The sequence below is a fragment of the Papaver somniferum genome, chromosome 11, assembly GCF_003573695.1.
Source record: "Papaver somniferum cultivar HN1 chromosome 11, ASM357369v1, whole genome shotgun sequence".
Classification (NCBI taxonomy): domain Eukaryota; kingdom Viridiplantae; phylum Streptophyta; class Magnoliopsida; order Ranunculales; family Papaveraceae; genus Papaver; species Papaver somniferum.
In genome coordinates this window covers 18,906,818-18,922,886 of record NC_039368.1, presented here as the reverse complement: position 1 = coordinate 18,922,886, position 16,069 = coordinate 18,906,818, and the positions used below count along the sequence as shown (strand labels likewise).

The 16,069-nt window shown below is 37.6% G+C and overlaps 1 protein-coding gene across 1 annotated transcript; it reads left to right on the top strand.

Annotated features, from left to right (window-relative positions):
* Positions 1-8,799: 8,799 nt before the first annotated feature.
* On the top strand, positions 8,800-10,296 carry LOC113323249 (probable WRKY transcription factor 70). Its single transcript, XM_026571532.1, has 3 exons — positions 8,800-9,187; positions 9,312-9,416; positions 9,507-10,296. The coding sequence occupies exons 1-3, from the start codon at positions 8,901-8,903 to the stop codon at positions 10,033-10,035; spliced, it is 921 nt and encodes a 306-aa protein (XP_026427317.1). The 5' UTR covers positions 8,800-8,900; the 3' UTR covers positions 10,036-10,296.
* The last annotated feature ends 5,773 nt before the right edge of the window (positions 10,297-16,069 follow it).

The following is a 16,069-nucleotide window of genomic DNA, read 5'->3' as shown; positions in this document are numbered from 1 at the left end:
CACAAAAGGTCTCGGGCAGCCAAAGGCGCCTGAATGACCGATAAATTCACAAAAGGTCTCGGGCAGCCAAAGGCGCCTGATCGAATGACAAGTTCACAAAATGTCTCGGGCAGCCAAAGACGCCCGATCGACTGACAAGTTCACAAAAGGTCTCAGGGCAGCCAAAGACGCCTGATTGACTGAAAAATTCACAAAAGGTCTCGGGCAGCCAAAGGTGCCCGACTGATTGACAAAATCACAAAAGACCCCAGGGCAGCCAAAGGCGCCTGATTGCCCGACATTCACAAAAGGTTTCAAGAAAGCCAAAGGCGCCGGATCGACTGCCCCTCCACCAATATCACCAAGCCCCCTTCGACAAAAAAGAAAGTGAGGAGTAGGCGTGTTTCACTAACGCCCACCCCACCCATCACCCTTTCAACAAAAAAAGGGGGAGGGGTAGAATCCGCGAATAATTGATTGGACGCATCACGAGCGGTAGTAGCCTCGTCCAGCGCTCGCTGGATCTCTAATGGTGCGCGACCTGAAGGTTAAGCTTGCCGAGCATCCTGGTACGCCTCATGCTGTAACCTGAAGTTCTCACGCTTGGCATCTCTATTTACCTTCCTCTACTTTCGAAGCTCCTCGATTTCAGACTTCACAAGCAGAAGGCGCTTCAATTCAAAGCGTCGAAACCAACATGGGAACGGGCACCAAGGATAACACATACCCATGAAGAGAGTTGGCCATGCAGGCAATACGATTGACCAAAAAAATGAGAATGAAATTAAACTAGTAAGCATACTAAAGGGAAGAACTGTATATAAAGGTGAAGGGCCTAACTCACGATGCAGTTATCATCCATACCCTCTTTCCTTTACACGTGGAGATACGTGTCAATTCACATTGAAAATAAAATACAGGAGACGATGCCTCCCCAAGCAGCACTGGGGTACCTCCTAGAGGGAAGGCAAACCTGAAAAGAGCCTTGGAGACTCAGAGATCAAAGACCAGCAGGGAAATACCCACAACACAAGAAAGGGAAAATAGCAAGAGGGAAAAGAAACATAGGGACAAGCAATAAATAGTACTAATATCGAAAAAAAGTCCACAAGAGACGGAATCCCAAAAAAAAATGTACGAAGGGAAAAGCTAGAAAAATAAGTCGCCACAAAACGACACGCAGCATTAACCGACTATCAGCTCGCGAGAACGGGAAATGTCCATATCCACGGCTTCCGCCATTAAACGCCCCTCGTCACACTGACTAGCTGCTTGAGATAGTTCCCGGTTAGCCTCGCTTATCAACCTGCGGATGTCCCGCATAACTTTTCCCTTGCCTCTTGCATTACGAGCGAGCGCGAGAGTGCCTTCATGTTCATCACACTCTTTACGAGCTTTGTCTAAGAGAATTCTACTGAGAACCCGCAATACCTCCACCTATGATCTTAATACTAGTAGACGCGCGAGCTCATCTTTGGGATATAGCAGGTTTAAGAGCGCTAAGACATCTGCTAGGGACAGAGTGTACCCAGGAAGCCGCGGAGTTACTTGATTAGGGGCACACGAATGACAATCAGCGATGGCATGATCTATAGTTGTTGTCATTAGTGAGGACTCCATGAGAAGCGAGTCATCAGCATACCGAGATGTGACGGCGTCATCTAAAGCGTGCTGAATAGAAGATGTCATGGGTCTGGCCCTCCGAGCCGCCTGATGCACTGCATGACGATCCGCGAACTGGGAACGCATGGAGTCCCTGTTTGCTAGTCTGTGTACGCGAAGCGCCTCAACTTCGGCCTTCACTAACAACAAGCGCTCCAGTTCCGCCTCCTTGAACATTGATACCAGTGTAGGGACAGGCGCTAAGGTCAAAATGTACCCATGAAGGGAATGCTCCATCTAAAGTAAAGTATCCGACGGGAAGAGGAAAAAATGGAAAATAAGGTGCTTGAAACGGATGATCGGATAGAAGGAATGATATCTTTATAGAGGAAATGTCATCATAAATGACATAGTAACCGTCTGGTTGCTTACGATGCGTGGTGATCGAGAATGCAAAATGATTTGACTATCGGGTCATTTAAAAATTGACCCAATAGTCAGGGGACTAATGTTGATACATGAAAAATATTACCCCTTAGCCGGGCTAGTGTGCCCCTAAAATGGAGGCAAGCCCAATATGAAGACATGGGGACTTAGGGACTAAAGACCAAGTCCATCAAGAAAGTATCCATTAGATGGAATGTACAAGGGAGGAATTAATAGGAAGGAAGGAGGTTTTATTAGAGAAGCAATGGCATTAGCAGTAATTAAAAAAGTTTAGGACACATGGCATGATGTCATAAAAGGAATGGGCTTTTGGAAAGTTTATATAAAGAAGGACAAGGTACAATGGAAAGGTAACTCTCTCTCTCTTACTATTCTTAGAAAAGTGAGGTCATTTGGATAGCTAGGATGGGTGGAACCTCAAACCTAAATTCACCCCTCAACATTTATCTTTTTAACTTCGTAAATACGACATCGATATAATCTATGAAACTCGTTACTTGATTGTGTATTGGATATATATGTGATTTCACCCTAGGGAACTATGTTTAATTATAATGTTTAAAGGAAGAACATATACGAAATTTATTTCATAATCGAAAAGAAATCAATAGGCGTTTTGGTCCGGTTTTCATTGAAGATCTATTGGATGACCAATTTGAACCAAGGTAAGAATTTTGGTAGAACCAATCTTGATTTATGTTTAGAATTATGGTATAACCACTCTTTACCTAGTTTGGGATACACGGTATAACCGACCTTGACTTATGTTGAGAGTCTTGGTAGAACATAACCTTAATTGTATTGGGATACATGGTATAACCGATCCTAGCTATTATTGGGAGTCTTGGTAGAACCGATCCTTACCTATATTGGCAGTCATGGTAAAACCGATCCTAGCTATTGTTGGGATTCTTGGTAGAACCAATACCTACCTATATTTGGAGACTGGGTACGTAGAACCGATCTTAACCTATGTGATTAGGAGTCATGGTAGAACTGGTCACAAGAGCAAAACCGATCCTCTATATTCACATATTACTTTACGATATTGTGTGAGTTTGGAAGTAGGGTTTTCCAAATAGGAAAGTTATAGATGTCGACATAATTTGAACATGAATATAATTCTTATCTTTTATTGTTCAAAGATAATCCTTGATACTCAAGGTGATTCCAATCCGAAATATTGAGAAAATTTTCGATTATATGTTTTTGATTTTCCAGCAAATCAAAACATATCTCTTGAAAAGTTATATTAATTAAGAGCTAAACAAATATTAGATATTTTCTAATGAGAGATTTTGGAATTACAAGTTGGATATTAATTGGAAATATGAAAAACCGAAATTAGGTACTTACTGCAGATCTTGAGAATATTATCGGTTTTGGAATTTCTTTGTTGTCCAAATAACACTGGTCAATAAATAATTGAGTTTGCATTTCTTGCAAACCATCTTAAGAGGCAGGCAAACTTCATTCGTGTTGTTTCTGGTGGAGCCGTCTACCCGGAGAGGAAAGTACCCTAATTACGTGAAATCTCTTACGATTGCTCGTTTAAAGACTTCCGTGGGATATTAAGAAGCTCTACGAGTACCGTTGGTGGGAAACTATATAATTGTATTGTTATTTTAGTTTTCGGTTATTGATTTGATTGACTAACGGTTGTTGAAACTTTGATTGCACCTAGTTTGATTATTCTTGAAAGCATTTTATTCTAACATAAGGGTCACTCAAACTAGATCAAAGTATTAACATGATCTTTAGAACTTTTTTTAGATCTAAATACAACTTGTGATCATCCATTATGAGCAGACTCCGTTCTATGTGTGATCGATCATAAGTGGATTCAAGTTTGTGGTGTGCAGGTACAAAAGAAAGTAATTGAAGATTTGAAGACAAGAAGATTTTTATCTTATTGGTTTTCATCTCTCGTGATTTGTGCACATATCTTGATTGGATGGGATCCTATTTAGATCCAGTTTATCTTTAATAGATTTGATCATGTAGTCGTTTAGATTTGCAACTATCATTTGGTGGTATTCTTCGATACCCGAATCTGACAACTGTGAATCCGAATCCAAGTGACTTATTTGGATTGATCTTACCGGACAAAGAAGTTTACTAGTTTAAGCGGAAGAGCCTTTGTCAAAACTCGGCGAATCATTTTCTGAAAGATTATTGGAGTAGGTACCAAACAGTTTTGTTCCTTTACTGTTTGGAAGAAGATCAAAAGGAGTTGGATGCTTAAGACTTTACATCGGTAAAGCAACTCAAGATGGTGATTTCTGTCTTGGGATTTACGTGCGTGACCAGACGCTCGTAGATGCAAGGATACTGAGGAAACTAAGTAACTAGGGTGGATTACTCAGTCTCAACTATACGAAATTGACTTTGTTTTGTGTAGCGACTTAATTCTAAGAGTATTTAAAATTGGACTAGGTCCCGTGTTTTTTTTTTTTTGCACCTGAGGTTTCCTCATTAACAAAATCTTGGTGTGTCATTTACATTTACTTTCCGCAATTATAATTGTTTTATTATAATTAAAAGTAAATACACTAGTACGTTAAATCCTAATCACTTGACATTGATCCTATATTCAAATGGTGTTGTACCATAAATGTTGTCACGTAAATACCTTGTTGTTGTATTGTCTCGAATTTGTCGATAGACGATCACACTTGGTATCAGACTTATAGGTTAAAACGAAAAAGAATTGTGTATTTGGGTACCCTCATAATTTCATTGTTTATTTTATAATTGGATTTACGTAGGTTTGTATGTATTCCACCTAAGTAGATACGTCCGCTTAATTGTAATCGATTACGAGAATAGTTTCTTATAGAATTTGTATCTTAAAAGTTAGATAACAAGTTTAATCACTTGGAAGAATTCCGATTGAATTGTACGACTAGATTGATCTTGGATATTGATTTTTGAGATCGTCCAAGTACTCTGCTTAACAATCAGGTTGGGTGTATTAATTTGGTATCCCCTGTATTTTCAGCAACAGTATAATTAATTTACAATTGGGAAACATTGGTTTCCCAACCGTATTCAGTTTAGAAACTAATTTCTAAATCCCTAGTTTAATCAAATCTAACCTATTTATGAATTCAAAAAGCATTCTTACCCAATTGAAGTCTTTATTTTTGGAGAAATGCTCGGTTGAACCCACAAGTTTTGCTATCTCAAGCTTGTTGTCAATGAATAAAAGTATATCCTGGTTTGTAGTCTATTAAGTCAAGCTCAATGTAGTCAATTCTAGATTTCGATCAGACACTGGAGCAACTTTATCTCGTGGAGACTTTCGGAGTAACTACCGAAACTTCGTTTTTGAATTTTATACCTATAATATCTATATCAAATATTTTTCGCACATAGTTGTGTTTTGATATAATGAAATACCACCAATTTTAAGATAAAAATAAGTTTTCCTTTAAAATAGTTGAAAACGCAAGATCCATACATATTTCAAAAACTTCAATAGAGATTCCGACCAATCCCGGTCAATTTCGGCCGAGTCAACCGAAAATCAACCAAGAATTCCGGCAAATTCCGGTCAAATTTCGTCTCGGCGAAATCATACACTTTGCTTCCTTGAATACCGAAACCGAAATATCTGGCGGAATCTCGACCATGTCGGTGGAGATTGACTACATTGGTCAATTCTCGGACTAGGTTAGAGTTTGGTGGTTGGGTATCAGACATCACCCTCGAAGACTGGAGATCAACGAAGATATTTGGAGAACTCCATCAACAAGGTATGTGAAGACTGAAACATTCTATTTTACTCACTATCTTACTATTCAATATTATGAGACTATGTCGTACGACTTCTAGTAGATTTATTGCAAAGAAGAAATTTCAAACCGAGTTGCACCGGTCCAAACCGAGTCGCACTGGTCCAAACCACCGAGATTAAATTTTCACCAACTCAATCTCTTTTTTTTAAGCTCAATATCAATCTCTTTCTCTTTGTGGCTATATTTCTCTATTATCTGCTACCACCTCTTTACTTTCTTTCTTATCCACTGTAAACCTTTTTCGTTCTTTTTGTTGAAACATCACCTAAACATACCAAACTTTGTCTTTAATTGTATCAATCAATAATGAAGAATACCGTTGTTGCAAAGATTTTGAATCTAGGGTTTGATTTTGGAAATTTTGATGAAAGAAGAAGCCAAACAGAGGTTATTTAATTATTGTCGCAGAAATGACTAGGATTTAGTTATGGTATAATTTATGTTCAATTAGGGTTTTGATTCTTCTTTGTGTTTTTTTTTTAATTTGGGTTCATAAAGGAATTGATTGTAGGGGTTCAATTAAGTTTCAGTTGGGAATTTATTAGCGCTTCAATTGTGGATTTTGATGAAAGGAGAAGAGATGATTAGTTCTTGTTGTAGATTTACTAATCTAATTTTGGTTTCAGAAGGGTACAACAAATCTCGTTGTTTACTATTTTTGTTTCCCCAATTTCAATAGCAAAGAATGTTGAATCTTGTTGATGTGGTTTGTGAATTTGGTTTATTAGGGTTTTAATTAATTAGAGATTTTATCTATGTTTCTTGAATGATGATGAATTGTACTGAGTGATAGGGTCTTGGTAGGTGTTCTGCATGATGATAATATTAGGTAACGGTGGTATTTGAAGTTTGGTGTTGTTATTGTCCATCGATTAACGAATCTGAAATTTCAATCTTAATGGTAATGATGATTTATCTTGTTTATAACCACGAATTGACCATTAGCATATTTTCCCTCTCTAGTGCTTGTTGATCGGAGCGGTTTGCACTTAAACAGATTGTGTTAAATCTTGTAACATGGGGATTTCTTCGGTTTGCATTTGAGTTGAACAGTTGGGTTGGAGTTTTAATTTTGGGAAGAACAACAATTAGGATTCTCCAATTAGTTGCTAACATCCATGTTAACGTCATTAACTATTTTTTTTAACTTTTAAATAGTTAATAAACAGAAGTCAAGACTTAACTTAGTTAACTCGGGTCAACTTCTGTTTCAGGCAACAAACACCAAGCTGTACAAGTATTAAACCAAACTCTAAAGCTGGACAAAACTGAGTACCAAAAACAAAATAACCCTTCATCTAAATAGAGAAAGTTTTTACTGGATTCTCAAGTTATCTTAACTTGAGTTATAAGAAACACTCGGTCTTGAAGAACTGTAAGTACATATGCTCTTTCAACTGGAAAATTTAATGCATCACATTTTGTGTCCTAGTTAACTGCTAGAGTCGTCCTCTATTGAACTAGGTTTCCTCTTAGAAACATAATTAGATCTACGACTGAAAGACTTCGCTTTGGGGATTCGTGAAGCCAGGTTCGACTATCTTTTCCTTGATAGTTCGTGTATCCTGATCTTGCTTTTCTGTTATCGAGGTTCTCGTAATATCTTTCATGTAAGATAGATAAAAATCACAAAGTTATCTTTGTCTCAGACTTTATGATTCCTCAAGATAGATATCTGAAATTGATCTTAAGGTAATTTTTGAAGATTGTTCTTGAGAGGTATATAAGATCTACGCTTCTCATCTAAGTGAGTGTAAGTGTTCCGGATTGTGAGGTTTGCTAGCTTTGTCTATTGCAAACCGATTTCCAAGATTTGATCTTTGATTTAAAGGGAAATAAAATAGGCTTATCTGTTAGAGGTAGACTGGTATTAAAATTCTTCACTTAGGTAGAAACAACTCTTAAGATGTAAATGACGTCATCTAAGGGAATCAACTGTGTAGAGCGTTGTGAGGTTCAAGAGACGTAAGGAACGCGTCTGTAAATGAATCACTTGGAAGATGGATTCGGTTTTAACTACATTCCAATCCAAAGTCTGATAGTAGGCTAGTGTTTTTAACGACTTAATATAGTTAGGTGCTCAAATCTGGACAAGGTCCTGGGTTTTTCTGTGTAGAGCAATTGCGGTTTACTCGTTAACAAAACTTATGGTGTCTTGCGTTTTTCCTTTTCTGCATTATATAATAAGATATACACAAGTAATATGTAACCAATGTTAGTAGATACAACCATAAAATGGGAGAAGAGGAAACAGAGGCGATGAAGGAGAAGAAAAGAGGAAGAATCGGTTATTCTCTTCTTCTTCTTTTTTTTTTCCTGATTTACAGTCTTTTTTTTTTTTGAATGTTTTTTTTGTTAGGGTTAGTGTTTTATTTTTTTAGGTTTAGGTTAGGTAATCAGATTAGTTATCAAAGAGTAATTTTGTATTTCCATTTTAATTAGGTCTCCCTTCATTCATATTTAGGACATTTGGATCCATAAGAACCTTCAAAATCAAATTTTTGGAGCCCATGTAATAGGATTCCTAATAAATTGTTTATAAACATGTATACTAATGAAATAATACATACACAAAAACACTTTTAATAGACATTTGTATTTAAACAGTGTATGACATGCATACGATGTCACCGATGCGAAGACGCGGGCGTCCAAATGTTGGATTCAAGCCTGACACGGATACGTGACCATTTTAGGCGCGTCTTGCTGCCCAGCCCTAGCTTCGTAGTAACAGGATATCAAATTTTGATGCTCAAACTTACCTGTAAATCTGTTCTGCTAAATCAGCCCCAAAACCAGATGTTAAAGGAGTGAATGACGTAGATTGACTGACGTAATCAGGCAACCTCTCTCTTACGCAATATCAATGTAACTTCGTCTAAGCTTCTGTGTATTTTCTGAACAGGCCCGCGTTAACGACTTGTATAAATATCGATTATTAACCCTCAAACATTATCTCTTACTTGCACTTCAGAAAAAAAAAAAAACCAACAAAAACCCCAAACAAAAGAAAATCAAAGCAGAGAGGAAAAACTGAGAAAAATATTCTTATACCGATTTGAGTTAGTAGTGATGGAAGATCTAGTTAGAGGTCAAGAATTTGCAAAACAAGTTTATTTGCAACTCCAAGGAAGTGAAATTCCAGTTAGGAATGAAGTATTAGATTCAGTCGCAAAGATCCTCGAATGTTTTGCTAATGCAATCTCGAAATTCAGTTCCAGTGAATCGTCCAGTGAAGTTTGTCACAGTCCGGCACTTACTGCGGTTGATTCTCCGTTTTCCGATTGCCGGAAATTGGAAGGTACCGGCGAGATCAGAACTATTGCCACTCCGAAGAAATCTGGGTCGAACAAGAGAAGGTAATAGCTCTTTAACCTTTGATTTTTTTTTTTTGTTTTCTCAATAATTTTTACAAGTTCACTTGTAATTTCCTAGCATAATCCGATTTAAGTCAAACTAACAGCTTCATTTATCTAATCCCAGGAAAACTTCAGATGCACGAGAGGAACTAACTGCAACACCTTTCGACGACGGTCGTGCCTGGAGAAAATACGGCCAGAAAGAAATCCTCAACACCAAATTCCCAAAGTATATTCCTGTTTACCTATTGCTAGCACTCATCATGTGTCTAATCTGCTAAAAGAAAGAGTTTCTAATGCAGTAACTTTTCAATCACAGGAGTTATTTTAGGTGCACTCACAAAACAGATCAAGGGTGTCAAGCCACAAAACAAGTCCAAAGAATTGAAGAAGAACCAGCCAAGTACCGGGTGTTATACATCGGTCAGCATACCTGCAACAATCAACTCAAGGGACCTCAGTTATTCTTAGATGCAAACCCCAGACACACTTGTCTACTCAATTTCGAATCAAACTACTATGCCCCAAAAGTAGAATTCCCTTTTCCAGCATCAATTTCTTCAGCAAAACATGAATTCGAAGGCGACACAGAATACGCCGATATTGCTAGTCACAAGAACAGGGATTCCGTCAAATCATCTGAGTTTGCCGTTTGGAATGATCTATCGGCATTTAATCCATCTCCAACCACGTCAATGATGCCATCGACATCTGGGTCGGAACTGGTTGACGGGATAGCCGGGCTTTATTCTAGTGCCGACAGTAATCCAAATTTTGTCATGGATATGATGTTCGAGGATGATGATGTCCTTCAATTCGATCCCAATGAATTCTTTAACTCTTCATAGCAGAACCTTGTAACTGTAGCGAAACCTAAAGTTAGTGGAGATTGTCTTAGTTGTGCATATATGTGATGTTGTATGTAGTTCATTAGACTACAGAATTAAAGATAAAAAATGACATCCGTCGGAGTCGGAGTAGTACCAGTGTAGTACCCCCAAAATGTACGTTTTTTTTCCGTTTTAATAGATTCTATTTAGTTTTTGGAATGTTAAATTAGCAATTTTAGTGTAATAGTGTACCACTAAATGTACCGCCGCCTATTTCTTTATGGTCAAGGATTTAAGGTCATGGTTAGTAGATGGATAGATCACTTCTCGTTTTTTTTTGTTCTTTTTTTTTAAGCAAAGGCCTTCAGCAACGCCCTCAACTGCTCGAACTAGCCAAGCAGGAAACATAGACCAATACATAGAAGTTTTCTTACGTTTAGATGGATAGATCACTTCTCGTTTGTTATTTAGTCAATGACAGCTAGTGATTTTTTTCACTGCTCTTTTATATGTTTACGAAAAAAAAATCATGAAAAAGGAACCCAAGTGATAAATCTAATCACCTAAAGGAAGCAGGAAAGAAACTAGCTAAGAGATAAAAACAAAAAGCAATGTACACCCTTCATTCCATGCCATCTCAAAGAGTACGACAAAGATTTGAGCCACACAATGGTACTAGATTTGAGTCTTTTTTTTAATAAGAAAACACGGAAAATCCTAAAATTACATGACAGACACAAAACCAATAAATACAACACTATGCGATTTCTAAACAGCAAAATCTCGTAACCGAAATCACGCAACCAGAATCCAATAATACTGACCGGCCCATCGAACGGTAACAAGAATCCAATAATAGTGATCGGTCCATCGAACGTAACAGTAACCAGAGCCGGCCCTCCCTTAAAGGAAGCAAAGCCTTGCTAAAGTGAGGAGGCCACAAATCGAAAATAAAGTCAAATTAGATTTCAACTCTTTAGTGGTTTGCAATGCATGAAGGGGATGTATATATGTGGTGGGGTTCTTTTCACTCTTTAATCCGTAAAAGTGATATATCTTAAATTTACCTTGTTATGTGCACTCAGCTTCCTTACCGATTAAAATGCAAGTGTTTAGAAGATTGTTTTTCTTCTCTGTTCGTATCTAGCAAATGACAATTGTTGATCAGATGATTTTCAATTTTTATTGATCATTCGGCAATAGGCTTAGCACTCCACTATTTCATCATGGGCCTGATCAGGATAGGCCTTTAAGGTTTAGAAAGAGCACTCGCTATATAAACTAGGGGATCTCTCACTATCTATCCCCTCTCATTCATTTCGTTATTTCTTAGTGTTAGATAGTTAAGCACTTACCCTTACCGTTAAAGATTATCTAGAAATCTCTACATTATTGACAATACAATTGATTAACTACGTTGTTAATTGGCCACAAAATGTCTGAAACTTTGATATTACATCCATTATTAACGAGTTTGCATTGAAAATTTTCACAAAACACACATTTTTTGGTCAGCATTGTTAGAATATATTTCTAATCAACAACCTTAAATAAATTCTTGTTGTTTGTTCTCCAAAAGAAGAAAAGAAAGAAGAAAAAGTTAGCGAAGCTTCTTTTCTTGTATCAAGGCCACAAAATAAAAATTGCTTAGGGCCACCGAAAATCCAAGACCGGGCCCGACAGTAACACCCGCAACTCTATACGGGATAGCTGATCATTGGAGCATGATCAGACTCAGATGAATTTCTTTTTCCAATTGAATCGACAAACCCTCCTCCACAAGGAGAGATGCTAAAAAGCCAAAACTGATCCATTCTTCGCACAATGTGTAGATTCTACTCGTCAGAGCTCCTCCACCGGCCGGAAAAATGCAAATCAAAGATGGGGTAATACATCTCCAAAAGAAGATCATCACAAAACTTATATCATACAATCATCAGTTTAAAAACAACCCGAGATCCGAAACCCTTTTCCAGTAGCAAGTATCGGGTCGGGTAGGAGACAATGTTAACTCCCAAAAGTATAGCTAGTTTTCCGCCGGCACGAAACCATGGAACACTGTTTGGATCTTTTATAGAAAAAACATCAATTTAGAAGCCACTAGACTTGACATTCCACAATTTTTCCACACTTGAAATAAGATGGATTCCGCCATAAGACTTGCTCTTAACACCTACTATTAGAAAAAAAAAATAATTTGTATCTTAATATCTCTAATCATACTAGTCAAATTTCTTTCCTTTTTCATATTTGTTTTGAAAATATTTGCATAACTGCATTTCTTTCTTTCGGAATACACCGCATAATGCAGCTGCAGGTTGTTCTGGATATGATTAAGTCGCTCGTCACTTGATCAGACCCAAACATTTATTATAGTGGCAGAGCCCTTGGTATCACACACTCGAATGCTTAAAGAAACAGTGAACATGGATAACATTTTTACCTTAACAAATTTAACTTTCTAGTTAGTACAATAGCCATGCTACCCAACTAGCCAGCTGACTCTAGTTTGTCCCACACCCATCAAAGGAAATGAATGCATCAAAGAGGAAAACAAAGCAAACTGTTTGTGATCTTGAAAGGCATGCTACAATCCACCCTCTTTGACACAAAAATCACTCCTCTTCAGTGTGGAAAAAGCACTGATTGAGATGCATGGATGTAATGTCATTTATTAGATGGAAATTTTTTGACTGAGACCACACATACTTAATCCGTATTGGTGGAGAAAGATTTAATCCAGAGAAAAAGAGGAACATAAATGAATGAGCAAGCACCAAAGGGGAAAGTGAAGTACAATTGGTCCAAATACTCAGAACCATGGAAACTCAAAAGGACGTCCTGTGGAGGTGAAATGTGGGTTCCACACGCCCCGTTGGGAATGTGGAGATTCATGTAGCTTCAGCATCTGCATCAGCCGCGTATCAGATCTAGGCAAGCTTCCCCGTACAGCCCTTGGATACACCCATGGGGAGGAAAAGGATTCACAAATCTGTCGATCCTCACGATGCCTTGTACCCAATTCTCCGAGTGAGGGTTATCAAATTTCATCATATATGATTAAAATCAAATGGATTTAGTGATGAAAATTACTAAACTATCTCCGTTTCTTGAAAAATGTTACCTTTATTTTTTTTAGAAACAGACGTAGTATCATTTTTGTTTTACATGCAATTCAATTTTATATTTGAATGGAGGTTATATAGAGGGTCTTATAACTCATATTACCAAGACGCCAAGACATCATTGCCATATAGCAGTGGTTTTAGAGGCATTATGTGTGGTGGAAAACTATTCACCAGTTATCAAGTGTTCTCGAAATGTTATTAAAAGTAACGAAAGTGAAGAGTTACACAAAGCTCGTCACTCTCAGAGCGCAAAGTGGAGTCCCCCCCATCAAAATATTGTGGCAAATATTCTAACACTTTTTCGGCTTGCGTCTTTAAACACTTTTTTGGCTTGCATCTTTAAACATATTGCTGTTGGTGCAAATAGCAATAAAATTAGTGTAAACTAGAAAAAGGAAAAGTAAACAACGAATGGGACTCGGTTCTTGTAAAGAGGCTTTATCTTCGGACTCAAGAAAGTTCCTGGATACTGTTGCATTGTTTGTGGGAGTATCGATTCGTTGTGGTGAGGGAAAATGAAATTTGATTGGAGTAACTCAGGTAAGTGAATTTCCGAGAGTCTTCGTATCAATCATTTTTAGTCACGCGTGATATCTTAGTTGATGTGAACCTGAATGGGGCAAATCCATACTTTTCATGTTTTATCAAATTCTACCTTGAGGGTCTAAGGTTTTCCACTCAAAATTTGTGGATTATATTTGAGAGAGTTGGATTTCGAAAAGTATGATCGCCCACATGAGCAGCATTTCCATAACTTGTCGGACTGGATATACCCAAGCTAATTGGGGTATCCAAAAATTTAAGTGGAATTGAGGATATATTAAGTGGTGTCAAAAGGGGCAGAGTTATAAAATTATCCTTGACAATTCTATGAATTGCTTTCATCCTCTCTTCTTACTCTATCCTAACATTCCCACAGAATGTCAGGTTATGTCAAAAACGTTGAAATTGTGGAATCTATCCTAACATTTCCAATTATAGAAACCAACTTTTTTTTTTTTGACATTCCCAAATAAGAAAATCCATTTCGTTTCGTTTGAAACGGGAGGATAAAGGAGTTAATGGTATTTGTTGAAACGAAAATGACAAATATCTTATGTGTTTCGATAAGGTTATCATGTATGTCCGATAATTATCGGAAAAGCTACATTCAAAGTAAAAAAAACACCTAATTTACTTGCTTGTGTTCAATCACTCTTGCTCGTGAATAAAAATCCAACAGGAAATAAATATGAGCTTCATCTGATAAACTCACTATATAGTATTATGATAGACGCTCATCATCCTTCTTTTTTTCCTTGTGTCCGAGTTCCACATTCATAGTGAGGTAGGTTGCTAGTGGAATTCGCATAACCTCGTTCTCCTGTGGATAGAGTTGGAGGGCGTGACAGCTGAGATATTTTTTTTCTTCAATTTTGGAAAAGATCGGGGGTTTAGGAGAGCCCAACCAACCTACGGGAAAAAGAAAACAAAAAACAAAAAAAACAAAAAGGACAACAAAATTCTCTCCAGAAAAGAAAATCTATGCAGCTCACCAACTCAACTCACCCTTCCTTAACATCATCCATCACAATCTTCTTTAAATTCTCAGAGAAAGAAGTAGGACTGATTTCGATAAACTTCAATGTGGGATAGTAACTTGAGAATAGGTTAACAACTCTGTTGGCTTCTCCATAAGTATGCACAAATGAACGAGTCTGAAATTTACCTCGTAATATCTTAATAGATTCCCAAACATGATGACAAGTACAACGTGTGGTTTTGGATCTGCTTTTATAAAGTAGGACACCACAGTATTCGAGTCAGTGCAAAGGAGATGTTAGAGAAACCCTCCTAACATCAAGCTTAAGGACAACCTCTACACCTTGAAGCTCATGCAAAGTAATAAAATCAGGAATTGAGCTGTTAGACACAACACTAACTGGTTCACTATCCTTATCTATAATTTGTGCTCCAAACCCAGCATCATCTCCCTTAGGCGAGTCATCAGTATCGACTACAACTTCACCAGTAGCTGGTTTGACACAAGTAGTCGCAATCCGGACAGGATCAATGAAGTTTGGTCTGCAACCCCAACAAGCAGCCAGATTCCTAGTTTACATTATTGTCCATCATTGTAGTATCAAATGAAGCCAATATGAATTGAACATCAGTAAATATGTTCTGGTAAAGAAGTTCAGGGGGGGTAGACTTATTAGTGAATATTCTTGTATTCCTCTCACCCCACATGTAGTAAATGCAAGCATTGGAGGCCATCTTTCTCAAGGTCCCCACAATTTTTTTACCACTGAAATGAGTCATACACCACTTGACTTGATCATCCCAATCAGAAAAAGAAGTTATCCCGAGATCCAACATAGGCAATAACTTATCCTAGACGAATGAACCATAACTGCATTCAAAGAGAAAATGCAAGTCATCCTCAAGCATCAAATTACATAAAACACACCCATGATCAACATCCATGTTCCGAGAAAGTAACTTGAGTGTATTCTTCAATCCCATGTGTAAGTCCATCCAATATATAAAACAGTACCTAGGAATACAAGAAAGGAACCACACAAGATTCTATCAATCTTTTTTAGGGAAATGAGGTCTGAGAGCATCATAAGTATCCTTGAGTCTACATTATCCTATATTCAATCAAATGATCTGTTTTCATGTTAAGCATATTTAATGAAGTGCTTCCTAAATCATTGACCAAGTTGGAGAAATGGTCCAATCTCTACTATTCAAACAACTCATCATCTTAGCATCCAGCTGGTGGTTATATTCGTACTACAGATGAGAAAGGAAAATACTTAAAAGGCAACATTGAGGAAGCCACATATCTTTCCACAACTTTGTGATCTTCTCATCTCCCTTTGCACTGGTGAATCCAGTTCACGTACCGTGGTCAACTGATTTCGATAATTACACATGGG